Raw genomic sequence first — 11,548 nt, 5'->3', positions numbered from 1 at the left:
CGAACCCCTAATTCACGTTTCCACACGCAGAACCTGAGCCCTCCCAATGGGCAAACGGGCCAGGCGTCCACACCCCTGCGGCTTTGCCAGCCGGGTAGGTGCCACAGTGAAAACTAGGCTCCCGGCCCAGGCCCGTAGGTCCCGGCGCTATGGCGTACGCGGGTCCCCTCTTAGGCCTGTTTTCGGCCCTTTCCCTAAACAGCATTGGGCATGTCCCCGGGGGGAAGCTGCTGGTCCCTGCTCCACGCTGGGCCCACCACTCTCATGCCAAGCCCTTGGCATTCACAGCGGAGGGGAGGACACTACAGAGCTATGGTGGTGGTTGATCCCTTAGCTGACCGAGTCCAGCCAGGGAAAGGAAGGCAGGCGGCGCGTCCCTCTGGGTCCTGGCCCAAACTGCGGTGCCAGGGGAGGCCCAGGGTGCCCAACCAGCGCCGCGTCTTCCCCGAGTGGGAGCCCCCAAGGAAGCGCCAGCGCCCGGTCGGCCCAATAGGCCTGCCACAGGCCCACCCCGCGCAGGAAATCCCACCCACCAGCGCCGCGCTGCTGTCGCTTAAGGTGGACCAGCCGACGCAGTGCTCACGGGGCAGTCGGGGTGGGGGGGGCGCGCTTCTGCTGGCACCCCTGGTGGAGGAGCCTCCCCAGGGAGGGTCATTGTTCTCGGTCACTCCAATATGCCCCTGGCGACCCGTGATGAAACCCAGACCCACTATACACTCCCCCCAGGTGGGGATCGATGCGGGGTCGTAAGGCTCCCCTTGCCTAGGGAGCTGCATGGAACGTTGGGCCCAGCCCCTCAGAGTGATTGGGCCAGGGCTGGGGGGTGTTAGAGAAATGAGCCCGGGAACGCCTTTTAAGCAGCTGGCTACCTGGCAACAGAAATGGTGATGGGCTTTCTACCAAATACCCCATTGTAACCTTTGCTTTGCAGCCCCCACCAGGGCCCGCACAGGGACTCCCCAGCACTGATGGAAGCTCTGAGGCCACAGAGGGGTCTCAGGATACTGTGGTGAACTAAAAGCAGATGCTGCTAGGACAGACACCTCCCCACCTCAACTGTATGTGGCCTGCCAGGCCCAGGTTTGACCTGTGTATGGTGTGGGGACAGTCACCTTCCTCCACAGGAATCAGAGCCCTGGGAAGTTGGAAACAGGCTTACTCCAGCTGGACCAGACCCTTTTCCTTACTGCAGAGGACGCTGGAGAGAGAGCCAAGGAGGCGCAAACCCAGCTGCAGAAGACAGAACTAGTGAGGGCCCAGCATGGAGCTCAACAGGGACAGGTTGACCCAGCAGTCAGGTCCGAGGCAGGCCTCAGTCATGTTGCTAAGTCCACCACCCAGTTCTCTGGGAAATAAAGCACAAAGCAGGAGCTCCCTCACCCCCACCCCATGGCCCAGCACAGGCCTGGCATGGAAGATTGAACATCACTGCATGTCTCACAGGATCCCGACACCTGCAGGACCCCCTAGTCCAGCTTCCTGTTGCCCCTCTGCCAAAGGGGTGCACCAGAAACCCTCTGGGCTTGGCAGCTTGCAGAGCCCCCCCACCCTCACGACACTGGCATCCTGGTGTGGCCTATATTCCATTCCCTTGCACATTCTAGTGTTAACAAGCCACACCCTTGAACACTTGCAATACACCCTGACCACAGGACAGGATTGTCCCCCAGCCACCCTGGGGTGCCTTCCTGCTCAGTGAGTTCCCCTTGGAGTTATTTCTCCCATCTGCGGATGAAGTCAGCTTGGAATTTTATTGGAACTCAAAGCCAAAGACTGAAAGTTAAACATCCTCTCTATGCTGACAAAGGGTTGTCTACTGTCCTAGTGAAGGGTTTAGGGAGATCATGCCTGCGGGAGCCTACTTTTCACATGCACCACATATACCCTTATCCAGCAGGGTATGATAAGGATACCCTTATCATATCCCACTGCTGTGGGGCATGATTGGAGGCACAGGGAGCACCCTGTGCTCACAGCATCACAATCCCAAGGCCTCAGGGCCCCAGCACACACAAGGTGGAGCAGCACCTCTACCCTGCATGGACTTGGTGCAGGCTTACACTGCACCGGGCAGAGGCCCACAGAACTGGCCTCTTCAGTCAGGCTTTTAAAAAACAAGAGCAGCTGGGCGGCACCTGTGCCTCAAAGGAGTAGGGCACTGGCCCCATATGCCGGAGGTAGCACATTTAAACCCAGCCCTGACCAAAATTGAAAACAAAACAAAAAACAAGAGCAGCTGCCTTTGGAAGCACATCCCCCAGAGGGACCAAGTACCAATGTTTAAATCAGATATGATCACCATACAGGATGTCACAGAGAACAGGCCCCAGGCCCAGCTGGTGGGCACAAAGGATGCACCACCACACTGTGAAGCTCCCCTGGGAGGCACTAGTGACAAGCAACCACAGGGGATGTGATTTGAGTTCCTCTTACTGCCACTCCAGGGTCAGGTCCTAGCTTGCTCCTCTTCCACTAAAAAGCATAGGGCTGGCACAGCCCCTTAGAGCCCTGGAGATTTCTCGCGGTCTCCCCAGGACCAACAGGATTCAGTGATTAGGACCATGTGCTTCAAAACCTCTCCTGGGCACTAGAAATCCTCTCCCCTCCAACCTAAGATGCCTGCAGAGACTACCTGTTATACAAAAAAAACCCCAACAGCATCCTTAAAAATGTCTATTTAAAGCTACTGCAGATGCCTCAAATTCCAACACTCCAGAGTTTGGACTTCCAAGTCCAAGGAGGCCAAAACCTCAGTTTTCTCTAAGGATTGCAGTGGGGTATCTGACAGGGTTCCTGACATTAAGAGTTGGGGGGCTTGGCTCGGCGCCTGTGGCTCAAGCGGCTAAGGCGCCAGCCACATACACCTAAGGTGGCAGGTTCGAATCCCCAGCCCGGGCCCGCCAAACAACGATGGCTGCAACCAAAAAATGGCCAGGTGTTGTGGCGGGCGCCTGTAGTCCCAGCTACTTGGGAGGCTGAGGCAGGAGACTCGCTTGGGCCCAGGAGTTGGAGGTTGCTGTGAGCATGATGCCATGGCACTCTACCTAGGGGGACAGCTTGAGGCTCCGTCTCAAAAAAAAAAAAAAAAAAAAGAGTTGGGGGGCTTAACCAAGCCTTTTCTCCCACCAGACCTGGTCTTACCAAAGTGTGGAGACCCATTCAGCTGGCTACTACTTCCCTGTGCCGAAGCAAGGTTCTAGAGGCCATCCATTCTGTCTCCCAAACACACATACCTGCAGCCTACCTAATCACCACAGGGAGGGCAATGGCTGTCTAGACCTTGGAGGGAGGCAGAGCACACCTGGCCCAGCACCAGCCCCACACCAAGCACCCCTGGCCAGGCTGCCTCATTAACAACAGCTCAGACACACCACCACTGTAAGACCCACACCAACACACAAACACATAATGCCAGAGGAGTCTCCAGAGCACCTGGCATGGTAAGGCATGGTGCCTTGTGGCCACACAGACCTGGACGTGCACACCCAGGGGCCAGTGGGAACCCACAATAGTTGCAGAAGAGGGGGCAGTGCACACAGTCCTGTTATCGGGCCCAGGTTCCAAATGGGTTTTTTATTTTGCTATTTTTAATGACTATAAATAAGTGTTTCCACTATGGAAAAGAAAGTTAGCACAGTACATTTTCATGACTGGGGAATGGTTTTTCTGAAGTTGTCTTCAATAGGGCAAAAACTTAGAAAAAAACTCCAACCTTAATGTTGGAATTCAGTTCTTTATATAAAGTCCCTTGTAAAAACAAAACAGAATAAAAATACCGAAAAGGAGGGGCAGAGCAAAATTTTAAAAAGAAAAAAGAAAGGAAATGGAAATAAGACGGTTTATTGCTTCTCCTCAGCTTCCTCCTTGGTCTCCTCTGTCACTGAAAGAGCTTCTAGCTTTTCAGCTACTTTTTCGGCATTATCGTTTTTGCCTGATCCTGCTAAAAACACAAGCAAGCACAATAAAAGAACTGAAAAGAAAGGAAACATCAGACCATGCTGCCCGCCACCCAGACCCCCGAGTGCTGCCCACCCTTGGGACTGACTCCTGCCAGGACCAGCACTGAAAAAGGCCACGCAAACACATGTTCACAAGCTGCCTAAACCTTGGGCAGGCTACTCAGGGGAATCTGGTCCCAGCCATCATCTGGCCCCAGAGCAGGTGACTATGTCCTCTGAGAGACAGAAAAACAAGGACCATCTCAAAGCACCTTTACACTCTGGAGAGTTTAGTCAAGAGCGTTGTGAGGCAACCACCTGGCCAGCAACACTGGACACCCGTGTCCCCAGGCAGCTGCACTGCCCTTGACAGTGGGTCAGACAGCTGCAGCACCTGGACTATTTCTCTGGCAGACTGAAAAAGCACCCGCCTTGGGGCTGCAGGCGGATGCAGAGTGAGTCTGCGAGGAAGCCCCCACCCTAGGGCACCACATCACCTTTTTTTTCTCTCTCTTCAATCTCTTTCCTGCATTCTTCAAACTTTGTTTTGAATTTCTGTGCATCTGAGGAAAAAAGAAAATGACTTCCTAAGAGCCAGGAGCAGTGGAGTGGCTATACCCTATGGACCTAAAGAGCTGGGCTTCACAGGGCAGCACCTGTGGCTCAAGGAGTAGGGTGCCGGCCCCATTTATCAGGGGTGGCGTGTTCAAGCCCAAGCCCAGCCCCAGCCAAAACTGGGAAAGAAAAAAGAGATGAGCTTCACAGAGGGTCTTGAACTTGCACGCAAAATTGACCTCTGAGTTCCTCCCAAGGCTGGAGTCTTATGTCTCCCTTCATCTGACTACATACAACTTAAGCACAGGAGCAGACCGTGTGGGAGTTTCAGCAACCAAAGCTCTAGCCCTGACTTGTGTTGGAAGGGCTGCAGGGACAGCCCTACTCCTAGGACAAGGGCAAGGTTCACTCAGCCCCAGATGGTCAGCTACTGGACATCTAGACACCCACCAACTCATCCAGGAACCACTAGGTGAAACTTTAACCATCCAGACTGCAAAGACGCCCCCTCCCAAGTAAAGCAGAGAAGTGGGTCTGGATATCCACTGCAACTGTAAGGAGCTATCACAGTCTCAGTGACAGTGAGACAGTCTCAGTGAGGCAGAAACCTGGCAGAGGCCCTGAGGTTAATCTGAGGCTCCAAAATGTCTGAAAGGAACAGGACATTAACACGAAACTGAAGTGCCAGGCATAAGACAACAGGGTAGACACAGCTCTAACACAGTCCCTAGCTACCATCCCTTCTTCCTAAAAGCAATAGCATTTGTTGCACTTAAACCACGATACTGTGTGACAGATGAGCCCCACCCTCCTGCTCACTTTCAGCATTTAGGAAGCGGATAGCCAACAGCTCTGGCTTGGGACACTCATCAGCGAAGTCGGCGTGGGTGTTCCAGACCCAGGCACGGTCACTGCCCGCATTAGGCTTCAGCTCCATCATCGGTGTGACTGCAGAGAGAGAGACCCATGAGGATGGTGGGGAATGACAGTGGGGACAACTGCCAAGGCCAGCCCACCCACCCCTCACCCCAGAGTCCCCAATTGCCGAGCCAAGGGACCCACTTCAGACAACACAGGGATGGTGTGGGGCCTAAGAACCAGGCCAAGACAAAGTCCCACTGGACCTGCAAATTGGGAACACAGCAGGCTGCTCCCTAATCAGGGGGACATTTCAACAAAAGGTTTCTAAGCCATCTTTTGAAGACTACTCAGCACACAGACCCTGCCCTCCACATCCAGAAAAGGAGATGGAGGAACAAAAGGAGCTAGCTCTAGTCCCAGTATAGCTGCTCACATGCAGTCCCAAGGCCCTGGGTCAGATGTCAGGGCACAAGGCCAGGTGACCCCAGCCCTTCCTAAGGGCCCCAACACATGAACCCAACCAATCTGAAGGTGTAGGACAGAAGAGGGAAAGCTGCCAGAAAGTGGAGCAGTCACCTAGAAGAGCATGTACTTCCCAGAGGGACCACTGGGGACAGCACCACCAGAATCCTGAGACAGATGTGTCAGTGTCACAAAAGAACAAGCAATATCCTGGAATGAACACACCATCCCCCACTCCTCAGACCTGAGGGAGGGGAAGGGGAATTGGGTCCCTGAGCCAACCAGGGGACTACCCGGAGGAACACTTGCATAGCCAAAGATGGTCAGGCAGGTGACAACATGCCAACAATGGGGTGTCTGGCTCTTGCAGGTGTATGAAAACATGGGGGGGGCCCATGCCAGGGCAGGTCTTTGAGAACACGGGGTGAGCCCATGTCCAGACCTGGCCACATGCTCTCAGGCACATCCACATGTCACTATCTCAGGGAATCTCCTGGGGCAGTTACCAGGCTTCCTGCACATATCCCTCCATCCATACACCATACCCTAGGCCTACTTGCCTGCCCACCCACCAGCCTCCCCCACATCTCGCCAATCACCTGGCTCCCACCTACTACCACCATCCCGGTCTAGCAAGAGCCCAAGACATACACCAGGCACAGTGGACTGCACAGACAGCTCTGCCCAGATGTGCAGGAGTGATTTGTGACTCTCACAGAACCCAGCAATCAATGAGGCTTTGGGAGAAGCATGGCTATCAAGGAAGACCCCAGGGAAATGGTGGAAACTGGGCTTGAGGGCAAGGATGGAGGCCTGACAGGCTTGGGCATGGAAGCAGCTGTGGGACAGAGAGGGCCCCTGCTCCCTTCCCAGCACCTCTGCAGAACTGCTCATTCTTCTGCATGACCCCGCATGCCCAGCTCAAGGGGCCCTGTCCCCACTAACACACATTACACTCAGCAAACAGACGATGACATCAAGAGCTTCACCAAGGGACTCCCCAGGATATGGGCTTCTGAACATGCCACTAGGCAGGGGCAGCACAAACTTGGCCTGCACACAGTTGGCAGCCATACAAGTTGGCACAACCTACTGCCACTTCCTTCTAGGCCAAACCTCCTGTGGCCCTTCCCTGAGTCCTCACACAGTGATGAGGGCTCATGGCTGCACCTGCCCATGGGCCTCCACTCACTCCTTGTGCAGCTTCTCAGGCGCCTAGGACTTGGTGGCCATCTTCTCCCCAGAGCTGTCCCCCTCCCATATCTTCCCTGGGGGACATCCTGGTGGGGGTAGAACACACCAAAGGCTGGGGAGGCTGCTGCCCAGGTACCCTGGCACATCTTCACACACTCAAATACCATACACACACTACACACACTCAGTTACTACATACATGCCTAGATGCCACACCCAAAACGTTCACATACCCCCTCAATGCAGTCACACAGAGCCTAGGGACTGTGTGCCCACATACACATACACCACTGGCCCTCACCCTGTCCTGTAGTACTCACTGTGCCCTAAGCCCTCCCTGGGCTTCAGCATCCCAGCAGGGCCTGTCTAGCTAGACTGCGCACCTCCATGTTGTTAAGTTTCATGCAGGCCTGTTCTTAGTCCAGAGGCACATTTGGAAATCACGTGCACTTCATATAAGAACATGCCCCCTGGCTCCCAGTCAGCCCTGAGAGCATCGTGGGCTCAGGGAGAACATACACGCCCAAAGGCACCTACTGTAGTGGTTGGCGCAGATCTTCAGGGTCTTGTCCCTCCTCATGAGGAGGCGGATGGTCCCTTTCTCCTTGTGCTTAAGGAGCTTGACGTCACCAGTGCCTCGTTCCTTCCATTCTGGAAGATCGTTCTCAGAAGCAAATCGAAATAGCTTTGCACGCCTGTAAGAAAAGCCACCAAAAAGCTTAAAACACAGAGAGAAAGGGACATTGGTGCCACACTTTGCCCAGAAAGAACCCTTAAACTCACTGCACTAAACACAGCACACTCTGCACTACTGCACCTGACATCACTGCAAGCACCGTCCCTTCTTCAGGCTCCAAGAACACCACCCTCAAAGAGCACAACAGCCCAAGTTTTAGGTCATCTTTATTGCACAATCAAAAAAAAAAAAAAAAACATGTCTATGGTGGCAACATTTTCCCCAAGAGAGGCTGGGCATCCCAGGGTCACAGTGTAGGTGTACTCCTCAGGCCTGTGGACCCACAGAAACAACTCAAAGCAGGGAGAGGCTAAGGCCCCCACCCTACACAGGCCCAGGCCTTAACTGTGAGATGCTCCAACCTAGGCCTCTGCTCAGACAAATAGGCTACAGGCCAGCAACCAGCCTTCCTGCCCAAAAGCAGCACCGCATGCTCGGGACCTGGGCACCTGACCCAAGCAGTGTGCTTTCAGGACTCATGCCTGTCCCTGTCCCATGCAAGACTCCGCTCCCTCCACCCCAAGCAGTTCTGTCGAGGGAAACTGTACCCTCACTAGGGTCCCTATCAAGAGAAACCCTAAGTTCTACCATAGAGCCTAAGGGCTCAGATGCAAAAGCCAAACTACAGCCTCACTTCCTTCAGGGGCCCATGCCCAAAGCACCAGAGCACCTCTCACTCATGCCAGCAGGTAGGTAACAGCAGCAAGTCCCACTTCACCCTAGGAAGCGACCCTCACCACCCTCTATGACAAGGGGCACATATAGCAGTCCTTTCCCAGGCTCCCACCCTGCCCCATCCCAAGAGCAAGAGGTAAAAGGGTAGGTATGGCCTGTGTCTCTACCCAACCCTGGAGCAATCAAACCTGCTATCATACTATATTTAAAGGTATAACTGAACCTAATGTGTTCTGTGATTACGAGTATAGGCAACAGGTCACAGTGCTGTGACAGTCACAAGACCAACTCTTATACCCAACACTATAGTTCCTCACCAAAAAAACACATATACAGAAATTCCTAAAAAGTATTGGGAGGCTAAGGAGGGTGGATGCTTGAACTCAGGAGTTTGAGACCAGCCTGAGCAAGAGTGAGACCCTATCTCTACTAAAAATAGAAAAACTAGCCAGGTGTAGTGGTGAGTGCACATAATCTCAGCTACTCGGGAGGCTGAAGCAAGAGGATCTCTCCTTTTTTCTTTCCTTTTTTTTTTTTTTTTGAGACAAAGTCTCACTTGGTCACCCTCGGTAGAGTACCATGGCATCACAGCTCACAGAAATCTCAAACTCTCGAGTTCAATCAAGCCTCTTACCTCAGTCTCCTGAAAAGCTGGGACTACAGGTATCCGCCATAACACCAGCTATTTAGCCTATTTTTAGGTCTCACTCTTACTCAGGATAGTCTCCAACTCCTGAACTCAAGCAATCCACCTGCCTTGGCCTCCCAGAGTGCTAAGATTACAGGCGTGAGCCCTCCCATGCCTGGCCTCAAGAGGATTTCTTAAGCCTCAGAATTTGAGGTTGCTGTGAGGCTGAAGCCACAGAACTCAACCCAGGCCAACAGAGTAAGACTCTGTCTCAAAAAAATAAAAAAAGTAATCTTGATAACTAAACCAGTACTAGCTTTCACTGGTAATTCTGGCCATTATTTTGTGCACGAAAACACTAAGTTGGGGACTCAGAAGCTTCAAGTTGCCAAAGAGGTCTGTGCTGCAAAAACAGTTAAAAGACTCCCTGCTCAACCAAAGGAAGGGGCTCGTGGATCCTCGGAGACGGATGGCAAAGACAACCAGCTCAACAGACCCACCAGTGGACAGAGCAGCAGTGACAGGCTAGGGGGCAGCAGGTCTACCTGGTGAAGAATTGTTGAAGGAATGGGCTGACTTTCTAAGTGGTATTAGTCACCACACAGTTTTAGGCTCTTTCTTCAAAGAGCCTCAGTCTGATAAAAACTCAGAATAAGATCTTGACACTTCTAAACATTATAACTTCTAAAGATACCTCTTCCGGGACATCAGCCTACTTACATTTTAAAAAGCTCCTCTTCATCTTCCTCCAGCGTTTTAATTTCTTGCTCAGGAAGAGAAACTATTGGCTCAAACTGCGGGTCATGGTTGGACTCATCTGCGTTCTCAGTGGAGGTATCGTGGTCCTCATGAGTGTCCTGTGGAGAGAAGTACACAGAGGTGAATGACACTGCTGGCCTTCAGACCTGACTCAGAGAGTGAATGGCCTTTGAATGCAAGGATAGGCCTCACCCCAAAGTAAGAAACTCAACCCACAGCCTTTTCAACACCAGGAATGGTTTGTCAGAATCACCAGGCAAGAGCAATGTTAAGACACTAGATTTCAGCACTGCTCCCTCACATTCACAAACATCAATCAAAGCTGTGCAGAGACTGGCAGGGGCTCCTGAAACTCCGGTGCACATGTAGAGTGGTCTGGGAGAAACTACCTGTTTCCTCATCTATAAAATGCAGGTGACATCTGCTATGGGAAGATCAAAGGATGCAGATGATAAATCTCAAGAGCTTTACCTTTAAAACAAAAAGCAATTCTCAGTTTTTACTAATTAGAAATGCCAGAACTCTTCCTTACTAAAAATAAAAAAAAATTGCTATGGGACTAAGAGTATTTACACAGAACTCACAATTCTGTTAGCAATTTTCTCATAGTTTGCAAAATTAAGTTGGTTAAGTAAATAAACCATACAAGCCAACGTCATAAAATCCTCACCCATTTAGAGAATTACAGACCACAAATAACCGTATTTTGGGTGTAAGTCTTGCAAAACATGTGCCTTGGTGACCCAGAAGTCCTTAAGAGACCAGATGCAATCGTAAAGAAAAATACAGCCTTTGGCTGCTCTTCCCGGGTTCAACAGCACTGCGGCTCCGCCACGGCACGCACCCAACCAGGCACCAGCAACCAATAAAGGCTCCCCCGCCCTGGACCAGCGCTCCAGGACCCGTCCCCCCCCGACTCCGGCTGGAACACGATTTGTGCCATAAAGAATTGTGGCGGTCCCAGACGTCAAGACTGAATGAAGTGCTGCGTGGGCGACAGAAGGGACCGCTGCATCGCACTACTGGGAAGCCCCGAGGGGGCCGAGTCAGAAGAAACAGGCCGCCTGCCTGGGTCTCCGGTCCGTGGGCGGTCCCGCGCGGCCCCGGCCGTTTCCCAGCCCACCCCCAAGGTCACGCAGGCGTCCCGCAGGCGTTCCGGACACTAGGCGCTGGACTCACAGGCCTTGAGCCCCCAGGCCCTGCACGAGGAAGGCCCCGCAGGCGCTTGACCCGCAGACCGACGGGAGTTGGCCAAGTCGGCGCGGGCCGCCCACGTGGCCGCCGATAGCGGCCTCGACTCCACTCCTAGGCCCCGTCCGCCCACCTAGTCCTCGCCTGGGCCTGGCCTCACCTTGGTGGCCGCCATGGGGGCGCGGTGGCGGCGGCGGCTGGGCTGGCTCGGTCGTCGCAGGCTCCGCGGCCTCTCGGCGGCTACTCGTAGCTATTTCCCTCCGCGTCTGGCGCCGGCGCCTCCTGCCCGCTCGCTCTTCCCTCCGCCCCGCGACCCGAACCCCGACCCCTGACCCCAGCGGCGGGAAACGCGCCGCGATTCAAAACCAATGCAGCTTTATTGGCTCATGAAGCGGACACTCTCATTGTCCGGCCCGCCTCGCGTTTCCCGCCAGAACGCCCGCAGCGCATGCCCGGCCCGCCAGTCAGTCAGGGAAGCGCGCACTCCCAGAGGCCCCCGCGCCCACTTCCGTCCCCAGCTGCACGCTCACCCAGTGCCGGATAAAGTGG

At 53.7% G+C, this 11,548-nt stretch overlaps 1 protein-coding gene and 1 non-coding gene across 3 annotated transcripts; both read right to left on the bottom strand.

The window, feature by feature from the left end:
- Positions 1–3,553: 3,553 nt before the first annotated feature.
- On the bottom strand, positions 3,554–11,422 carry RANBP1 (RAN binding protein 1). 2 transcript variants are annotated; one of them, XM_003801713.3, is made up of 6 exons: positions 11,160–11,422; positions 9,770–9,906; positions 7,548–7,705; positions 5,313–5,441; positions 4,436–4,501; positions 3,554–3,940 (listed from the first exon to the last, which is right to left on the bottom strand). In XM_003801713.3, exons 1-6 carry the CDS (start codon positions 11,172–11,174, stop codon positions 3,840–3,842), a joined length of 606 nt encoding a protein of 201 aa, XP_003801761.1. In that variant the 5' UTR covers positions 11,175–11,422; the 3' UTR covers positions 3,554–3,839. The 2 variants fall into 2 exon arrangements, with proteins under 2 accessions (XP_003801761.1, XP_012668140.1); XM_012812686.1 differs by having other exon boundaries at positions 3,554–3,937; positions 11,160–11,400.
- On the bottom strand, positions 4,276–4,403 carry LOC111722148. Its single transcript, XR_002771072.1, has one exon. It is a non-coding gene; the product is annotated as a small nucleolar RNA SNORA77 (small nucleolar RNA).
- Positions 11,423–11,548: the final 126 nt, after the last annotated feature.

This window comes from Otolemur garnettii, unplaced genomic scaffold, assembly GCF_000181295.1.
Source record: "Otolemur garnettii isolate 467f Iridium unplaced genomic scaffold, OtoGar3 scaffold00218, whole genome shotgun sequence".
Taxonomy (NCBI): Eukaryota; Metazoa; Chordata; class Mammalia; order Primates; family Galagidae; genus Otolemur; species Otolemur garnettii.
Note: the sequence above shows the minus strand (reverse complement) of the source record. Positions and strands in the feature narration are given on the sequence as shown.